The sequence below is a fragment of the Euleptes europaea genome, chromosome 20 (assembly GCF_029931775.1).
Source record: "Euleptes europaea isolate rEulEur1 chromosome 20, rEulEur1.hap1, whole genome shotgun sequence".
NCBI classification, from domain to species: domain Eukaryota; kingdom Metazoa; phylum Chordata; class Lepidosauria; order Squamata; family Sphaerodactylidae; genus Euleptes; species Euleptes europaea.
Window position 1 is genome coordinate 25,601,760 of NC_079331.1, and position 18,972 is coordinate 25,620,731.

The 18,972-nt window shown below is 43.8% G+C and overlaps 1 protein-coding gene across 1 annotated transcript in view; it reads left to right on the forward strand.

The window, feature by feature from the left end:
* Positions 1 to 18,972, forward strand: part of IQGAP1 (IQ motif containing GTPase activating protein 1) — a 118,585-nt gene that overhangs the window by 27,010 nt on the left and 72,603 nt on the right. Inside the window, exons 3-7 of the mRNA XM_056865699.1 lie at positions 15,364 to 15,520; positions 16,014 to 16,091; positions 16,746 to 16,822; positions 18,392 to 18,459; positions 18,720 to 18,833. Coding sequence (XP_056721677.1) covers positions 15,364 to 15,520; positions 16,014 to 16,091; positions 16,746 to 16,822; positions 18,392 to 18,459; positions 18,720 to 18,833 — 494 coding nt within the window. The remainder of the gene's footprint in view (positions 1 to 15,363; positions 15,521 to 16,013; positions 16,092 to 16,745; positions 16,823 to 18,391; positions 18,460 to 18,719; positions 18,834 to 18,972) is intronic.

Below are 18,972 nucleotides of genomic sequence, written 5' to 3' on the forward strand. Positions count from 1 at the left end.
TGTGGATTACAGCTCCAGGTATACGTCCGGATGCAAAACAACGGCTGCTGAAATTGCTACCGTGAACAACTGTGGAGGGAAAGTGTTTTGGGGCACCTCGCCAGAACAGCTTGTTCTTCCTGGCGGTTGCCCTGGGGGTCCCTCTAGGGTCTCCAGCGGCTCCAGTCACCAGCCCTTGGGGGATGGGGCCCATGGCCCTGGTGCCATGGCCCACGCCCCCTCCGGCTTCACCATCTCTTCGTTGGCTTCACATCTCCTCGTTGTCTCTGTGGTGCTCTGCCCATCCTGCACATCGAACTGCGGCCCTCCTCGAGAGCCTCCCATTAGTGATGCCCTCTGCTCTAGCCATAGCGAGGATCACGGCCCTGTGAATAGTAACAGGTATCAGTGATTGCACAGGCCGCTTTCCATCACCATGTCCCCCGCTCCCTGGCCTTTGGTGGGGACTGCTCCTGTCTGGGTTCAGCCACCCTTTTATTGCTGGGCTGCGGCGGCCCCCCAGACATCAAACCACCATGTGAGGGGAGGCAGGTGGCAGCTCGTGGCGGCATCTGTAGCCTCTGCCTGATGGCAGCGCCGACATAGCTCCATAGGTCTGCAAGCGCTGCCTGCCCCGGCATGGGTATGGAGCAGTGGGGCAATCTGAGCACACCTCCCGCCTCACCTGTGGTTGCTTTGCTGCCCCATCACCTCCTGGCTGATCTGCTGCTCTGCCTGTGAGAATTCTTAAGTGCGAAGGCTCAGCCACAGAGTGCGGGGATTTTGCTCTCCCAGGTCAGACTTTGTGCTTTGTGCAAGCCACAAAGTTCCATGTGCTCTTATCTGCGCTGTTCCCACCACCTTCGGTACCATGCCGTTCGCTCTAAGTCCTGATGGCAGGTAACTGTCAGATGGTGTCCTGTGCCGTGTGCTTTACCTTATGGGGTCAGGGCTATCCCGCCGAAGATTTTTAACTGTCCTGTGGGCCTGCCATTGGTCCTGGGGAGGGGGCTTGGCCGGCAGAGGAGAGCCTGTCCATTGGCCAGCCACTTAGTCAGCACCCGGGGGGGGGTTTGAAGTGTTTGGGTGGGCTTGCGCCAAAAGGGGGGCACCTAAGAACCTCCTGAAATGGCGCCCTGTGACCTGTACCACTGATTTTCCCATCACAAGTTTGCACCCAGGAGAGGGGGCGTTCCAGTGCCCAAACTGCTCAGGGTACTGCCTGTCCCCGTCCCTGCCAATGCCCCCTTTGACACCAGTGCAGGGTACTGAGCCTGAAATAACAGCAGCACACTGTCCTGGTGTGGATACGCAGCGCTGCTGTGCTGCAGCTCCACGCTGGCATTACTGGCCCTTATGCCAGTGTCAGGCCTACTTATGCCGGCACCGGTGTCACACCTTTCCCGCTGGCCTTTGTGCCCCCCCCCCAATTGCACTGCAAGACTTGTACTGTTAATTGGCCTCTTTCAGTCTTGAACTCAGTTTGTCCACAATGAGAGCTTGTTTTAGGTCGTTGGGAACATTTTAGGTTTGCTGTGGGAACTGTCCTGTCAGGCGGTACTATTTCTAACTTCCCTGGGTTTTATGCGTTTCAACATGCCCTTGTGTCAGGATTGTGCTCTAGGTGAAATCCTAAAGTGACAGGATGTTATGTGCTAACGCATCTTTCCTGCTACGTGCTGTTTATGATAAAGTGTACCACATTACATGTGTGTCCTTGGGTGAGATGGTCATGTGTGACATGTGAATTGTCAGTGTGAGATCAGCCTTGGCCCCCCACAGCCTGAAACTTGCTTGGCTCCCTGGGACCTTCACATATAACATCAACTGGAAGGACAGCTGCCGTGTAGAACTTGAAAAACCAGACTTGGTTTGTAATTGTCTGTGTTATCAGAAGCTCCAGAATTTGCAGGTTGCGGATATTGTTTCCGTGTTCCCAGTTCACATGACACTGCCCACATGGGGGTGGGGGGGAAGCAGGAGAAAGTACTGCATGAGTGTTGGGCTAAGGGGGGGGGCAGAGCGGTGTGCTGCTTCGCAAAAAATGCAGTGTGCAAAGTATGCTGGCACAGACTATGGGTGTCTGTTGTGAATGGGGGAAGATGGGGAAGTACAGAAATAGGGATGGTTGAAGGTTAATCTTCAATGTTATGCTTTGCACAGAAATATTTTCATTCACTTACTCTTGGGACCAGACTATCTAGTGTATTTTTATTCGACCCTTCTTTTTAAGGAGTTCAGGACAATGTAAATCAGGATATGGCAGATTTTCTTTTTCTTCTCTCTCCCCCCCCCCCCCGCCGGGAATCAGCCCAAAAATGTAGGGACAGGACTCATTTTTAGCCATCAGAGTTTTGTATTTCAATGACTGTATTTTCTAATTATCGCTACTATAAAATCAGCTACTTAGCACTTCACATTTCCTTGTCATTTTATTCAAGCTATAATATGACAAAAGTGTTGTGGTAGGTAAATAAATATGAGGATAACCTGGCTGTCATCATAATAGAAACTTCATAATAAAACCATTGTTGAAAATACTAAGTGTGCCAATGACATTTCTAGGAGCCATTGTGACCTGGAGCCTAGGGTTTGTTGAGCCCTGGTGCGCGGGGTTCTCCTTTACCCATTTACTCTCAAAACCAGCCCCATGAGTTAGATTAGACTAAGATAACAGCGACTGGCCCAGGGTCACCCATGGCAGGTTGGAAGATTTGAGCCTAGATCTAGACCCACACTGTCTATGCGCGGTTATGCATAATTTTTCACTCTTTTTTTTTTTAACTTAAAGAATGCAGTTGCAAGTCTCCGTACTCCCTACCACGACCACCAGGGAAGATTTTAAATGGACCCCCCCACACACACGTTTTTTCCTCTGAGGTTTTTCAGGTTTTCTGGTGAAAAAATTGGGACATTTGGTAGAACACTGGAAAAAAATTCTTATGAAATATTTTCTCTTTTAGAATGAGTAAAATGCTTCTTAAGGCAAGGCTTTTTACACTCAAAAGATGACTTATAAAATATTTTCTCTTTTTGTGTGAGAAAAACCTTGTGTTAAAATTAAAAGCATTTCACTCATTCCAAATGTACAGCATGAAAAGGTATAAAGACTTGCTTTATTTTACCAGTGGAAAAATTGGGGAATTTTGGAGAGCACTGGGGGAAAAAACCTTCTATACTAGGCAAAAGCAATATTTTGGAGGGTTTTGAAATGTAAATAATTTTGGCAACAATTAATATCCAGTAGTAAGTTTAATGGTAATACATAACTATTGTTCAGTGTTTTCAATGTTCCAAAGTTTAGCTGAATATCCAAACATGCTGGCAGTCCCATCTGTTGTGACTCTATGAAAGTGTTTCTGGGCCAATAATACACTTCTGTTTACTACAGAACCTGATCTGGTACTCAATCTGGAGCCAGTGCGGCTGACGGAGTGCCATTTGGATATGTGCTTTCCAAGGGGTCCCAGTAAGGACCCTCACTGCTGCATTCTGGACCAGTTGATGCTTCTGGAGCAGGCCTGAGGGCAGCCCTGTGTAGAGCGAGTTACAGTAGTCTAACCTGGAGGTGACCGTTGCATGGATCACTGTGGCTAGGTCATGACGGCACAGATAGGGCGCCAGCTGTTTAGCATGGCCCAGATGGAAAAACGCTGCCTTGGCTACGTTTGTGACTTGTGCCTCCATTGTCAAGGAGGCACCCAGTATCACACCAAGACTCTTGACAGTGGGCACAGGTGTTATTTGCACCCTGTCAGGAGTCGGCAGCAGGTGCCCCTGCCCCTCCCGGCCCGGCCACAGGACCTCCCGTCGTTGATGGCTTAAGTTTCAGCCGGCTTTGTTTTAACCATCCCACCACGGCCTCTCTAGACACCTGGCCAAAGTATCGGAGACTGTGTCCAGTCGGCCAACCATCAGCAGATAAAGCTGGGTGTCATCAGCATACTAATGACAATCCAGCCTGGAACTTTGGACAAGCTGGGAGAGGGGGTTGCATATAGATGTTAAACAACATTGGGGAGAGAATTGCCCCCTGGGGGACCCTACACACCAAAGGGGGTGTTGTGGTGCCATTCTCTCCCCGAGCGCCACTCTCTGTCCCCAGTCTTGGAGGAACAAGAGCAGCCATTGAAGGACCATCCCGCATATCCCAACATCAGCGAGGCGAGTGCGAGGGGTGGGGTTCCTCCCTTGGAGGGTGAGTTGTTGGCCTGCTGGGGAAGGGTTTCCTGAAGGGCACTATCAGTATCTGTCTGGTTGTCCTTCATTCCATCCGCTCCTCAGCCTGCCTCTCCCTGGTTCTCACTTTCTATTTCTGGCTCTCTGGGCGTAGCAAGTGTGGGGATTGGGCTGCTACACAGACAGTCGTAGAGTGCAATCCGGGAAGACAAGCTGCTGCCTCCAAGCTGGGCGCCGTCACTTAACTCACTGCTTTGGAGTGGAGGATTTTGGATTTACCAGGGACTTCTCTGTACTGTGGAGGGATGAGCTGTCCTTTGTTTTAATTATGTTACTGTTGTAGGAAATGAGAACGTAACAGATCTCACAAAACAAGTCAGACAGGTTTCCTTACTCCTTGCCCTGCAAGTGAAGCGTTCCACTCCCATTTCGCCCCTGTTGTGCCGAGCTGGTTTTCTTTTGAAGCAGCTCACTTGGGTGGCTCTGTGTGAATTACTTGAATTACTATTATTTATATGTTGCCTTGAATTGATAGGAGGGGGCTTTGGTTTGTTGGACATGCTTGCAGGAACCTTGCCAAGGACTCTTTCGTATCTGCTTTGCAAGAGCGGGCAACATGGATTTTTTTGTTCCTCCCTTCCCAGACAGTATTTTTGAGGTATTGACCAGGAGCCCAACATGCTGATGGATTGTTTTTCTTCAGCTTTCTTCAGACTCTCTTCCTTTTTGCATGTTGGTCTGGGGGAGAAAATGGCAGCACAATTTATCCCCCCCCCCCAATCAAGAGGCCCAGAGGGTGATCTGTGCTCTCCCGGACACCTCCTTCCCATGTTTTCTGCTGCCCTCCGACCTTCTTTTGGTGGGAGTGTCCCAGTTCCTGATGTTGGGGTCCCTGTGACTGTGTTGTCCTCCCAGGCCTGGTGACTCTTTGCTCCCTGCTCTGCACTCACTGATAGAACTCTTGCTCTGTTGGCACCATCCTTCTTCCCCCTTCCCCACGACAGAGGGTTCCCACTGCCACTGTCTGCTTTTCTTTCTTTCTTTCTTTCTTTCTTTCTTTCTTTCTTTCTTTCTTTCTTTCTTTCTTTCTTTCTTTCTTCTTTCTTTCTTTCTTTCTTTCTTTCTTTCTTTCTTTCTTTCTTTCTTTCTTAAGGTTGTTGTGGAAGGTAAGACGTGTGTTTTCATAGGTGACTATGGTTGCTTTCCACTGGGCGTCCCCCTAGGGAACTGTGTGAAGGATTATACCCTCAACATCAAATCACCAGTGGTTCCAGTGAGATCAAGATTTTGCACTGGCTGGGACTAATAAATGAATTCAGATTAATGTATGCATTAAAATGAGGCTAAATTCTAAGGCTGACTGGCTTCATCTTTTCATAGAGCTTCATATATATCCTCAGAACATCCCTGTGAAGTAGATTACACTGAAAATGTCTGTGTTGGGCCCAGTCTCTCTTAGCAAGCTTTCCATGGCACTAAGTAAATGAATATATAGATCATTAGAAAGCCAGCATATAGTGGTTAAGAGCAGAGGACTCTAATCTGGAGAACTGGGTTCGATTCCCCACTCCTCCACCTGAAGCTTGCTGGGTGACCTTGGGCCAGTCACAGTTCTCTCAGAACTCTCTCAGCCCACTTGGAGGCAGGCAATGGCAAACCGCATCCGAGTGTCTCTTGCCTTGAAAACACTACGAGGTCGCCATAAGTCAGCTGTGACTTGACGGCACATGCACCCACATATAAATCATTAGTTAAGCAGTTTACTTCTGTTCTTTATATCTCTAGTATCTAGCATAATATTAAAATCAGTTAGTGTTAGCATCGATGTGGTCAGGAGCCCTGGATGCTTGCTTTGCCTGATCCATGCCCCCTTTTTCTAGAGTCCGGTTGTCTGCGGTGTCCTGAGGGAGCACGGCTGTGGGGGATTTCAGCATCCTGCCTGTGCCTTCCTTGGTTCTAGCTGGGTGAAGCCTGTGCAGTGGCTTTGGGTGCGGTCTGAGATGATATCATTCTTTCAGTTTGGCCAATTTGCCAGCCTGAGTGAGCCACAACTGGAAATTTTCTTGCAGTGGGTGTACCAGAAAGAGGCAGGAACTCTTAGAGGTTGTGATTTGGCTCCAGTTCCTGAGAGAGGTTACTCAGCCCTTGAAAAATAACTTACATTTCTGGATTGCCTGCTGGAGCCCAGATTCCTTGTCTGGGCAGGGCAATTGCACACACCCCTACCCCCCCTTAACTCTTGCACACTGCCTGACAGGTATGGTTTGAACATGGCTGCTGCTGTGTCTCCATGGCTGGTTTGGTGGCTAGATGGAAGCAAAAAATTATAACTAGTTGATGGCATTATTTCTTCAGAGATGTTTGCAAGTATGTGTAGTAGAGGCAGGCCTGAGAAAAAAGAGCTCTCATGGCATGTAAAGCCAGGCAATATGATGCAGACAGGAGAGGAGGAAGCCTCCAGCTAGTGGTAGCACCCTGGAGCACGACCACACCTACGCAAGAGTGCCTATCCAACATGAATCCGGACGCTGGGATTTCCTTACTGGTTCCTCTTACTGTTTTAGTTTGTATCCAGCCATCTGGAAACTTTGTGGAGCATGAATTTCCTGCGCCTTCCTCCCATTCACTGAACCTTTTTTTTGGGGGGGGGCTGGGGGTTGGGGTCAGTGGACTCTCTGGACTAGTATAGAAGACAATTCTAGGGCCTGATGTTGGAGAGGGACTTGACCAAAATTGTTAGCCCCTCATCCAATGACTTAAGAGAGCAATTAGGCCTTTGGAACATGCCTGATTTTCCCCCCAGGAAAAACCCTGTTTACTTAACAAACTTAAACTTATTTTACTGCTGTAAGAACATTTTGTTATATGCCCAATATGTGCCCATCCTGGCTTTTCAAATCTTGCCAGGAAAAGGTATTAGAGCCACTAGTGAACATTCTCAATTCCTCCCTGATTCCTCCCTAGACCTCTGAAGGAGGCAGTTGCTAGACAGCTGCTCAAAAAGCCTTCATCGGCTAGGAATGAGGTGGCCAATTACTGGCCAGTCTCCACTTTACCTTTTCATGGGAAGGTGATAGAGCAGGTGGTGGCAGAGCAGCTTTGGGGCTTCCTGGATGATGCCTCTGCCCTTGACCGATTCCACTCTGGCTCCGAGCCTGGTAGCGAGACAACTCTAGTCGCACTGGTGGATGGTTGTTTAAAATTGGACAGGGAACTGTCTTTCCTGATGATAGTGTGAAATCTTTCAGCAGTCTTTGACACAGCTGACGACTCCATTCTTATCCACTGGCTTGAATATGGTTTCGTATAAATATCCTGGTCAGGAAGGCTAATATTCTAGAGAGACTGAATCCTCTTGTCCTAGATGATGTGTTGGCTTTTTCAGAATGGGGATGCTCATGGGCTCAAATAAAGCTTTGGGCCAGGCAGGTACAGTGGTGGGCACCTGCCTTTGTTCTGGCAGCTCTGTATGATTTGGGATGATCCCAAGGTGATTTTGGGGTACGTAGCATCTGGTTCCTTTTTCATAGGTAATGTTGTTGAGGTAAGCAAATTTTGGGCTGTTGGGTACGTGAATGCAAATTTTTCATCTTTTTTTTAAATATTTTTTTTATTTTTTCCAAATCATTATACATTCCAGTTCACATATCAAAAAGTATAGTTCATTAACTTCCCCTCTCCCCTCCTCTAACCCTTTATTTAGCATTGTTTCTCTCTTTGTGTTATATGTCTAATTCAATTGTAACCAAAACATCCAGGTCGAATATATCCACACTGAATTAGATCAAAATATATTTCTTAATATCACATTTAAGTTCATTTCTGCAATAATTAGTCCATGCCTCCCATTCTTTTGCAAATTCATTGTCATCCTTTTGATTTATCAATGCCGTACGTTTTGCCATCTCTTCTAATTCCATCATTTTTTCAAACCACTCCGATTTGTTTGGTATATCCGTCATTTTCCATCTCCTAGCATATATCATTCTGGCGGCAATGGTGGCATACATCAAAAAAGGTCTCTGGGTCACTATGGTATCTGGTATTATACTCAACAGCATCATTTCTGTTGATTTAGGGATATTTTGTTGTAATATCAGCCTTAGTTCATTGTAGATCATATCCCAATAATTCTTAGCCTTCTCGCATAGCCACCAAACATGATGAAAGGAACCCACTTCTTTTTGACATTTTCAACAGTTCGGTGACATATTTCCATACATTTTGGCTAGTTTCTTTGGTGTTAGATACCATCTGTACATCATTTTATATATATTCTCTCTTAAAGATTGTGAATATATGTATTTCATATCCTTTGACCAAAGTCTTTCCCATTTGTACATATGTAATATCATGACCCAGAGTTTGTGCCCAAGTTATCATTGTTGGTTTAACAAGGTTTTGTTCAGTGTACAAAGTCAATAATATCTTATAAATCTGAGATATTAAATGTTCATTGTTATCTAACAACATTAGTTGAAAAAGTGATTTGTCTTTTGTAAAACCTAGCCTCATATCTTGTATAAATACAGATTGTAATTGATAATATTGAAGCCAGGTAATCTGTTCCTTCATTTCACTGTATTCCTTTAAGGCACATTTATTGTCCTTCCATACCAATAAATCTTGATAAGTAAGAAATTGTGCTCGTCTCAAAGGTTTCAGTGTCAGCATCTCTTGTGTAGAGATCCATAATGGTGTTCTAGGTTCCAAAAGATGTTTATATTTTAGCCAAGTTTTTATTAATGAGGATCTAACAGTATGATGCTGAAAGAGCTTATGTATTTTCAGTTTATCATACCATAGATAACCGTACCATCCATATCTATTATTAAAGCCTTCTAAGTCCAACAATCTATTATTTTTCAAATATATCCAATCTTTTAGCCAAACTAATACTGCTGCTTCCGCGTACAGTTTAAAGTTTGGTAAAGCAAATCCTCCTCTTTCTTTAGTGTCAACCAAGTATTTGTAGGCAATTCTAGGCTTTTTCCCTTGCCATATAAAATTAAGCAAATCTTTTCTCCAGGCATCGAAGTACTTGGCATGCTCCACAATTGGCAAGTTCTGAAGTAAAAAAAGTTGTCTTCGCAAAATGTTCATTTGTACTACTGATATGTGGCCCAGTAATGAAATGTTTTTATTGGACCAAATTACCATGTCTCTTTTAACAGAGTCCCAATTATTCTCCAAAAGATCTTTATTTTTATTTGTAATCCAAATACCCAAGTATTTCACTTTGTTCGTTTTTTCCCAACCAGTGGTGATAAAAAAATCTGTTTGTTCTTCTTTAGAAAGATTTTTGAATAAAACATGAGTCTTTGTTAATCTTAAAACCAGAGATTTCCCCATAATCTTTCAATAATTCCAGTAAATAAGGAGTGGATTGATTTGGGTCAGACAGCACAAACAATAAGTCATCTGCAAAGGCTCTTAATTTGAACTTTGTTAACTTTTAAACCCTGGATTGCTTCTGTTTCACGAATCTTACAACACAAGGTTTCCAAGGTCAAAATAAACAACAAAGGAGATAATGGACATCCTTGTCTGGTTCCTTTTTGTATTACACAATTGTCTGACATTAATTCATTTACTAGTATTTTGGCTTTTTGTGTAGTATATATCGCATCAATACCTGTACGGACCCTTGTTCCAAAGTTCATTATTTCCAAAACTTTTTTCATATAATCCCAGGAAACCATATCAAAAGCTTTCTCTGCATCCAGGAAAACAAAAGCTGCCTTATGTTGATTGTTATACTCATAATATTCCACCGCATCCAATAAAATCCTTAAATTGTCTTTTATTTGTCGACCTGGTACAAATCCATAAATTTTGTAATCCACATTTAAAAGCGAGATTGGTCTATAATTGGTCACCTTTTCCATGTCTCTACCAGTCTTATGGATCAGTGATATATAAGCATGTGACCAAGTCTCTGGGGCTATTCCTGTATCTAAAATTGAATTACATACCTGTAAAAGAGAGCTTTTAAAATTCTCCTTAAATGTCCTGTAAAATAAAGCTGTGATTCCATCTGGGCATGGTGTTTTATCAGTTTTTTGTTTCATTATTGCTTCTTCAATTTCAACCATTGTAATTGGGGCATCCAAAAACTTCTGCTGTTCCACAGAAAGTCTATTTACCTTTGTAGTTCTTAAAAAATTATCCATCTTTTTCCCTGCAATATTGTCTTTTTAATATAATTTTGTATAAAAAAGTTCAAACTCTTTTAATATTGCTGTTGTTGTATAAGCCGGTCCTTTTGAAGTTTGTATTTTATTTATTACCTTTTTCTGCATGGAGTCTCTTATCTTAGTAGCCAAAAAATTTCCAGGTCGATTTGCATGTTCAAAGTATCTCTGCTTAGCAATTTTCATATTTTTATTCATTTCTTCCATGGTCAACAAATTTAACTGGTGTTTAGTTGGTTTAATTTTTGTCTCAATTTGTCTCCTCTGATCTTCTTGAGTTTCCGAAATTAATTTCTGTTCTAAATTTTGTAATTCCCAAAGTATGTCATTCATTTGTTGCAATTGTTTTTTCTTCCATGCAGTATTCTTCTGAATCATGTAGCCTCTTAACACTGCCTTAAAAGCATCCCAGACCACATTTAAGCTAGTTTCTCCATTGACATTTATCTGAAAATAATCCTCAACAATGTCCTGTGTTTCCTTCCTTGTCTTTTCATCTCTCAATAGCCTGTCATTAAGTCTCCATCTGAATGCTTGTTTGGTAAACCACTCAAAGGCCACCGGGTTATGATCTGAAAATGTTCTCGGAAGTATGTGTACCTTTCTCAGTTGAGTAAAAACAGACTTGCTGGCCCCTATCATGTCAATTCTGGAATGAAGTTGTGCCTAGCGGAATAAAAAGTATATTCTTTTGCTGTTGTATTTATAGTTCTCCATATGTCTTGTATATGAAATTCCTCAGTAAACTGATAAAAATTTTTAGGTAAACAACCTTCTCTTTCATCTTTTGCTGTTGATTTCTTGTCTAATGTTGGGTTGATGATTCCATTAAAATCTCCCAATAATAGTAGTTGGTGATCTGCATACTGCAACAAAATATCGTATAATTGCGTATAAAACTGAGCTTTTTCTTCATTTGGAGCATATATCCCTACTATCAGTATTTTCTGTCCAGCTATTTTTGCTCTTACCAACAATATCCTACCATCTTCATCTTTATAAACCAATTCTGGAACAAAATTTGCATGGGCATATATGACGAGTCCTTTGGTTTTGGTTTTAGCCGAGGAAATAAAAGATTGACCCAGGATCTTCCTCTCCAAATATTTTTTGTCTTTTTTCGAAATATGAGTCTCTTGTAAACATATTAGTGAATATTTTTGTTTTTGTAAAAATTTAAAAATCCGCCCTCTTTTCACTTTCTCACTTAGACCGTTAACATTCCACGATATGATTTTAGCCATCAGAATTTTATTTATACAGTCTTAAACTCCACCCACTGCTCCTTTATCTGCATCCTCATCTTCTTCTTGGCTTGATTCCTCTTTCTGACCTGGTGTGTAGCCAACCAGGTCTTTCTTGTATTTTCTCAGGAATTTTCCAACATCTTCTTTTGTGGTGATTGTATATTTAACATCTTTGTAGGCAGTCAGTCCTTGTGGTAGCAGCCACCTATATTTAACTCCACTTTTTCTCAGGGATGTTGCAAAATCCTTAAACTGGGCTCTCTTCGCCATCAGGTGTCTAGGAATATCCTTCAAGAGTATCAGAACATTGCCATCTGTTACTTTAGGATCTTGGTAGTGCTGTTGCATTATTACATCTTTCATCCTCATGTCATAGAAGGATATCATGACACCTCTTGCTTTTGCTCTTCTTATATTAGGTGGTAAAGGAATCCTGTAAATCCTCCTGATGGCAAGGTCTAAATCTTGTTCTGCAATGTTGAACAATTCAGCCAAGGTTGTGATTAGAGATTCTCTCGTATTACCTCGATCTTCCAATAAATTTCGTAGGCGTAAATTAAATTCTCTGGCTTTCAAATCCATTAAAACAAATTGGTCTTTCGTGGATTCCTCCTGCATCTGTAGCACTTCCAGCTGTTTTTCATGTGTGTCCACTTTCTTCTTGACTTCTTTATGATCTTCCGCTATCTTCTTAACCGAGGCATCCATAGTCTTCATATCCGCTTGTAATGAGGTAACCTGGGTTTTAGTCTCTTTAACCTCTTTGACAATCTCAGCTAACATTTCTGTTAGTTGGGTCATTTGTTTCTCCTGCTGTCTGGAGACATGCTCCATTTTCTGCTTTGACATTAGTTCCATCTGTTTAGTAAAGGTATCAGTTTGTTTGGCCAAACGTTCTTGCATTTTCTTATCTTGTTTCTCCGCCATAGTCTCTGTAGATTTAGTGGTTACAGGAGTATGGAATGAGCTTGAACGTGGTCGTGTAAACGACATATATTCTGGCAAAAAAGCCTAAATTTTTCGACCTGCTCCCAGCAGTTTATTTCTTGAGAGAGTACCTTTTAATATATTGTCCCATCAATATCGCAGTGTTTAATATTGAATTCTGCCCCCAAATTATTTCAAAAACAAGTTTGAAAGTTTTAAGATACCATAGAATTTTGGGTCGCTCTAGGTCGGCTTCTAGGCAGGAAGTAGGAAGTGCCACGGACCTTCTGTCGTCATCTCTATGGTGAATCAGATCATTTTACCAGTTGCACCTTCTGACGTACTTCCGGTCCTTCGGCATCACATTGCAGCCTGTGATCTCTGCCTGCCGTTCCTGGAATCCCTCTCTCTTTACCTTGCCACGCAGCTAGTATCAACTTTTTGGGGCCATTGCTAGAGGTGGGAACTTCCTCCTTCTCTCTCAAGGAGATCGGCTTTGCTATTGGGTACCAGGTATGTCCATTTTCAGTTCCGTTTGTTTAGTCTATCTCCCCATAGCTTTTAAGAACGTCCTGCCAATCTAACTCAAAGTTTACATACAGTCTTATAGAATCATTTTCCCAGTCGGGAGGTCAGGAAGCAGTAGTCGTTCTAAAAGAAGCTTTTACTTGCTTATTTTCCAATGTAAACAAAGAGATCCTTATTACTCACGCTGATTTTCGGAGGGTGAGGCTTTTGTTTCCTTAATTAGTTGTTTTGATGGTGTTGGGTAAGGAAGAGCGAGGTCTAACTCCGAAATAAGTGTCTGCGGCGATCTAGATTCTCTTAGCCAACTCGGGACAGCATCTGAGACTCCGGGAGTCTTAAAAAAGCACTCTCGGAGACCTCAGGAGTCAAACCGCTCTTCACTGGCAAGCAGAAGAATTCCTGCATCCAGCTCCTCTTTTTAGGAGCAGGCAGGGGTCAGTAAATGCCCCTTTTTAGACGTAAATTTGGTCCTTCACTGGGAAGTCCAGTGAGGCACTTCACCTCGGTCAGCAATCCTTACCGGAATTCCAAATTTTTCATCCTTAATGTGTTTTTACTGCATTTGCATTCAACATCATTGGTTTAATCATGAAATCTGTTTTTGCGCTGGAAGAGCAGCGTGGGCAGCCCCCCTCCTCCCGGGGACTTGTCTGTCTGCTGCCTCCTGATGGGCAGTGGGTGTTGGGCTGCTTCAGGATGGCAGCTGAAGGGAGGTGCCGTGGGTATGGCCATGCTATACAGCTAGTGCTGAGCTGCGCAGGGGATAGGCACACTGGTGCCCACGTGACACATGGTCTGTGGCTCTCACCAAAGCCTCCTCACAGAGTGCCCCCTGGTTGCCAGGAGTCAGCATCTCAGCCCCATGACTGCTGTGCTCTGGGGGCCTGCGTGGTCCTGTTCTGTCTGCCTTGCTTTTTAACATGGAGCCACTGGGGAAGTCACACAGGTGCTTGCAGATCCACCCAGCTCCATTTCTCCCTTTCAGCTAAGTCCGGTGAGAGTTGGTCTTCAGAGGTGGATCTCAGTCCAGGGTCTGTGAAGGCAGTCTGTTCTGGATGGGGTTTCACTGCACAAGACGTTAGCTTGTTTTTTGGAGTACTGTTAGGCCAGTACTTGCAGACAGAGATTCTTTATGGTAGCAGCCCTCAGCCTTATTTATTTTTTATTTTTTTTAGGAATATTGTGACAATATTTTATTTAAGTTCTATGTACATTTTAGAGGCTTCAGATATCACACAAAATGAAATGGATCAAGGGAATCATTTTATGAAGCTTCAGACTGAGGCAAATTTTCTTGATAAGCCCGAAGTGCTAGTTCAATATATCCAGCTCTCTGTACTTCTGTCTTCACAAAAGTCTTAATTAAATCTAGAACTTGGAGATCTTGTGCTTCTCTTGCGGACTGGCAATCAGGATGGAGCATGTGATAAAGGTTGACCAGACTTGTGGCATCTTCCAACAGATCCCTCTGAATAAGCCCTCAGCCTTATTGAGCTTGTCAGTACTCTTTGGAATTTCGGCAAAGGGTAATGGGCGTCATCACAAAATGGCAGCCGTGGGAGGTGCTTACAAAAAGCTGGGAGGTTCTAAGCCACGGTGGTGTGGAAAGGCATTTCCAAATGGGTGTTCCCTACAGACCTGGAGTCTTCTGCAGCACCTCCTGCAGTGAGGTGGAGGATAGCCGATGTCGGCCTTTGGCTTCGGGGAAGAAGAAAGTGGATGCCAGGAAACACGTTGATGGTGTTCATGGGCATCATGTTGGGAGTCACGGTTCTGTGGCATGATGTGTCTTTGGCTAAAGTCAGTTGATGTGTCAGCTGCAGCCTTTCCTTACTTGGCAGGAAGATGACCATAGGGTGCTCCCCTATGGAGGATCACCCACATGCACATCCCATGGAGGGGGGTGTCACACACACACACACACACACACACACACACACATGCACACGCACACACACAAATATTTCTGGACATAACTGTAACTTGTACGCCAGTGTAAGATGACCGCCTCTTTCTTTATTGGCATACATGAACAAACCCTGGTCTTGCATTTGAGTAAATATTGAATGAATTTGAAAGAGTGTCTGGCTGTCAGGTTCTGGGCACAGACCATAGTATATACATCTATGCAAAGAACCTGCAGCAATAGATGTTTCCTGACAGGGCTGGGGATGGGGCAAATAAAATTTCTCTTCCCAAGAGCTTACAGGTGCCTGAGGAGAGGTAGGCCAGACCCAGAAGTGTTGAGCTTGACTCCTGATGAGATGCAGAATGTGAGCTTGTCCCATCTTCTTCCTCTCTTCTTTCAGGTGGATGGAGGCATGCCTTAACGAAGAACTTCCTCCCACAACCGAGTTGGAGGAGGGACTGAGGAATGGAGTCTACCTGGCCAAACTGGGGAACTTTTTCTCCCCCAAAGTGGTGTCTCTCAAGAAGATCTATGACCGGGAACAGACCCGATATAAAGTGAGCATCTCTTGCTCTGAGAGGGAAGATTCTTGTGGTGCAAATAGGCTGTGGCTGCAGAGCAAGACAGGCCAGCCGGATAGGCAAGGGGCTCATTCCTAGCTGTATTCAAAGTTATTTACTTCACGTTTATACCCATCCTTCTTCCTGAATAACCTATTGTCAGTATCGTTGTTAAACATCATAATATCGTTATATTTGATGGTGATACGTACTAGTGGATCGGAGAAAGACTTTCTAAATTAGGAGGCTACAGAGTGCTTTCTAAGGGATCACACTGTTGGACTGCTTTATTGCAGTCTGACACCTTCTCTCTGACTTTGGTATAAATCCTCTGATGAAGCTCCCCTCCCCGATTCCCTGGGGGGTTTCTGGATGGAGGCAGTTCCCAGCTGTCATGCCCTGTGCTGCTGCCTCCTTCAGCTCTGCAGCCTAGCCTGCAGTCTGCCTCTTCATGTGCCCTTACATTCCCCCTCTTTCTTCTCCATTTCAGGCCACAGGTCTCCATTTCCGGCATACAGATAATGTGATTCAGTGGCTGAACGCAATGGCTGAAATTGGCCTTCCCAAGGTAACTTTTGCTTGATGGGTGAACAAGAATGGTTTCTTGCATGGGAGGTGGGGGGAGATAAGATTAGATAATCCCCACTAGAGAGTTTTCTTCTTCTTTAGAGTTATTTGTCACAGCATTCTGAAGATAATAGAATCATAGAATGGACCCAAGGTCATCTAATCCAACCCCCCTGCACAATGCAGGAAATTCACAACTACCTCCCCCCCACACACCTCCAGTGACCCCTACTCCATGCCCAGAAGATGTTTTTTATTCTCAGATCTTTAAAAAGCTTTTTATATAAACGTATATGCATCCATGTCTTCCTTACTAGTTAAGGGCCAAGGGGTTTGTGCTAAACAAGTCCTTTGGAACTGTGGAGGGTTCTTTCTAGAAGGACGTTCCTCTACTTCACTGACAGGTACAGTTAAACGGTTCTTTGAGAAATAACCAGTCAGGGCCCTTGGACTTCCCACACACTGTGCAAATTCCCATGCCAGGCACTTCTCTCCAGCTTCTTGGCATAGGCTTTCCTTTCCTTTTGCCTTTTGACTCTCTTGGTGTACTATGAATGCCTGAATTCCCACTCTGGAAGGAAAGTGTGCACTGTAAGAACAGTTAATTTGCCCTGCCAAGGTCCAGTGAATAATTGTTGTGCTTTTTCTGATTCAGATCTTTTACCCAGAAACGACAGACATCTATGACAGGAAGAACATGCCACGCTGCATCTACTGCATCCATGCACTCAGGTGTGTATGAAGCTGCCTTGTGCATTGGTTCATCTAGCTTAGTGTTGTCTTCTTTGACTGGCTCCACCTCTCAAAGGTCTTGGGCAAAGATTAGTCTTTCCAGCATCTCCTAACAGAGAGTCTTTGAGTGGAGATGCCAGGGACTGAACTTAAGACCTCCCCCAGGCAAAGCATGAGTCAGCAAGACAAGCAGATGGTATATTCAGCCTCAAAGAAACTTTGACATACAAGAGACACTTTACAGGGCTTGTGTGTTTCTTATGATGCAGAACTCACAAGTCACAACTTATTTTCCAAGACAATCATCATACTGTTAATTTTGTGCAAAGATGCACAAGCATTTGTGCTACTGGTCTGGGCAGACAGAAGCATCCTGCTCTCCCTTTGCTGTTTATTATCCACTCTTCTGACTTCCTTACAGGTTCAGTTTTATTTCCTGTTCGAAAATGAACACAGTGTTTCTCACCCTGTTCATTTCAAAAAGGAGTCTTGTGGCACCTTAAAGACTAATTGATTACAGCATAAGCTTTTGTTAGCCACAGCTCACTTTGATAAAATAAATGAAATGAAACCTCAGTCAGCAAATTATAAATATATACGCAGACATATCTGTATATTGCAGATGCTCATCCCCAACACAATTTATACAGTGATTTTTCAGTTTCTGCTATAAGATGTGTGCAAAAGAACAGGGGAAAACAAATTTGCCGTTGAAACTGACAACCTGCAGAAATCTTTCAGTCTACTAGGACACACTGCTACTGACTTGAAAGTTACCATTATCTTCAAAGCATCTTCAAGGAAATTTTTTAATTACAATTCATTATTCGCTTTAGTAAAGCAGAGGTTAAAACTGAAATGACCCATTTCTCACCCAGTATTGATGTTAAATTAGCTTATCATAATTAGAAGAAGAAAAAGAGTTGGTTTTTATATGCCGACTTTCTCTACCACTTAAGGGAGACTCAAACCGTCTTACAATCACCTTCCCTTCCCCTCACCACAACAGACACCCTGTGAGGTAGGTGGGGCTGAGAGAGCTCTAACAGAGCTGTGACTTGCCCAAGGTCACCCAGCTGTCTTCGTGTGTAGGAGTGGGGAAATAAATCCAGTTTACCAGATTAGCCTCCGCCGCTTATGTGGAAGAGTGGGGAATCAAACCCTATTCACCAGATCAGTGCACTGCTCCAAACCACCACTCTTAACCAGTACACCATACTGGCTCTTAGGAAGACAACTTTTGTGAGAGGTTACTCTAGTTATCTTGTACACATTTAACTATTGAATAGAGATGCCATTGATGGCCTCTTGCATTTCATGACCTCTGAACCACACAATTTATCCCTCTTGTGTGCATCTACTGAAGGATGCATTAATCTGATGACGTGGACTTTAGTCCATGAAAGGTTATCTGCTTGGGTCTTAACTGAAGGAAATAGGGCTGTAGCCACTTCAGAAGATGGGGAAAGGTGACAGTTTTCAACTTGGGTGAGTTACATAAGGAGGTGATTTTTTTGCCTTGTTTGGAAGGCTCTAAATTTGTCTGACAGTTGCCCTGTCCTTTCTCAGTCTGTACCTGTTCAAGTTGGGACTGGCTCCACAGATTCAAGACCTCTATGGCAAAGTGGACTTCACAGGTGAGAGGGAAAGTGTTTCTTCAATTCTCTTTGCTTTGGAGGTGGGAGGCCTGCTGAGGCTGCTCCAAGTTTTCTGGACAGGTCAACTTCTGTCTTTGCTACCTGCCAAAGAACAAGTGCTTTTGAGGAATGGCACTTCAGGAATAGGCCTCACTACTGGACAACTTAGGAACATACACCATTCCAGCCACACCCCTTATTTTCCATATTGGTTGCCTGTTTCACATATTGGTTTTCTGAGTTTTCCCATTGTGTTTCAGAGGAGGAGATCAGTAACATGAGGAGTGAGTTGGAGAAGTATGGAATTCAGATGCCTGCCTTTGGAAAAATTGGTGGGATTCTGGCCAACGAGCTCTCTGTGGATGAAGCAGCATGTAAGGAAATGAGTTTCATTTTTTCTGCTGGGTTGATTGTTTGGATCTGTCAAGTCAGACAGCAAACAGCCTGTTTTTAATTAAATGTCAAGAGCGGTATGCCTGTGTGTAAAAATTGCAGCCAGCCTCTCGTCTGGCC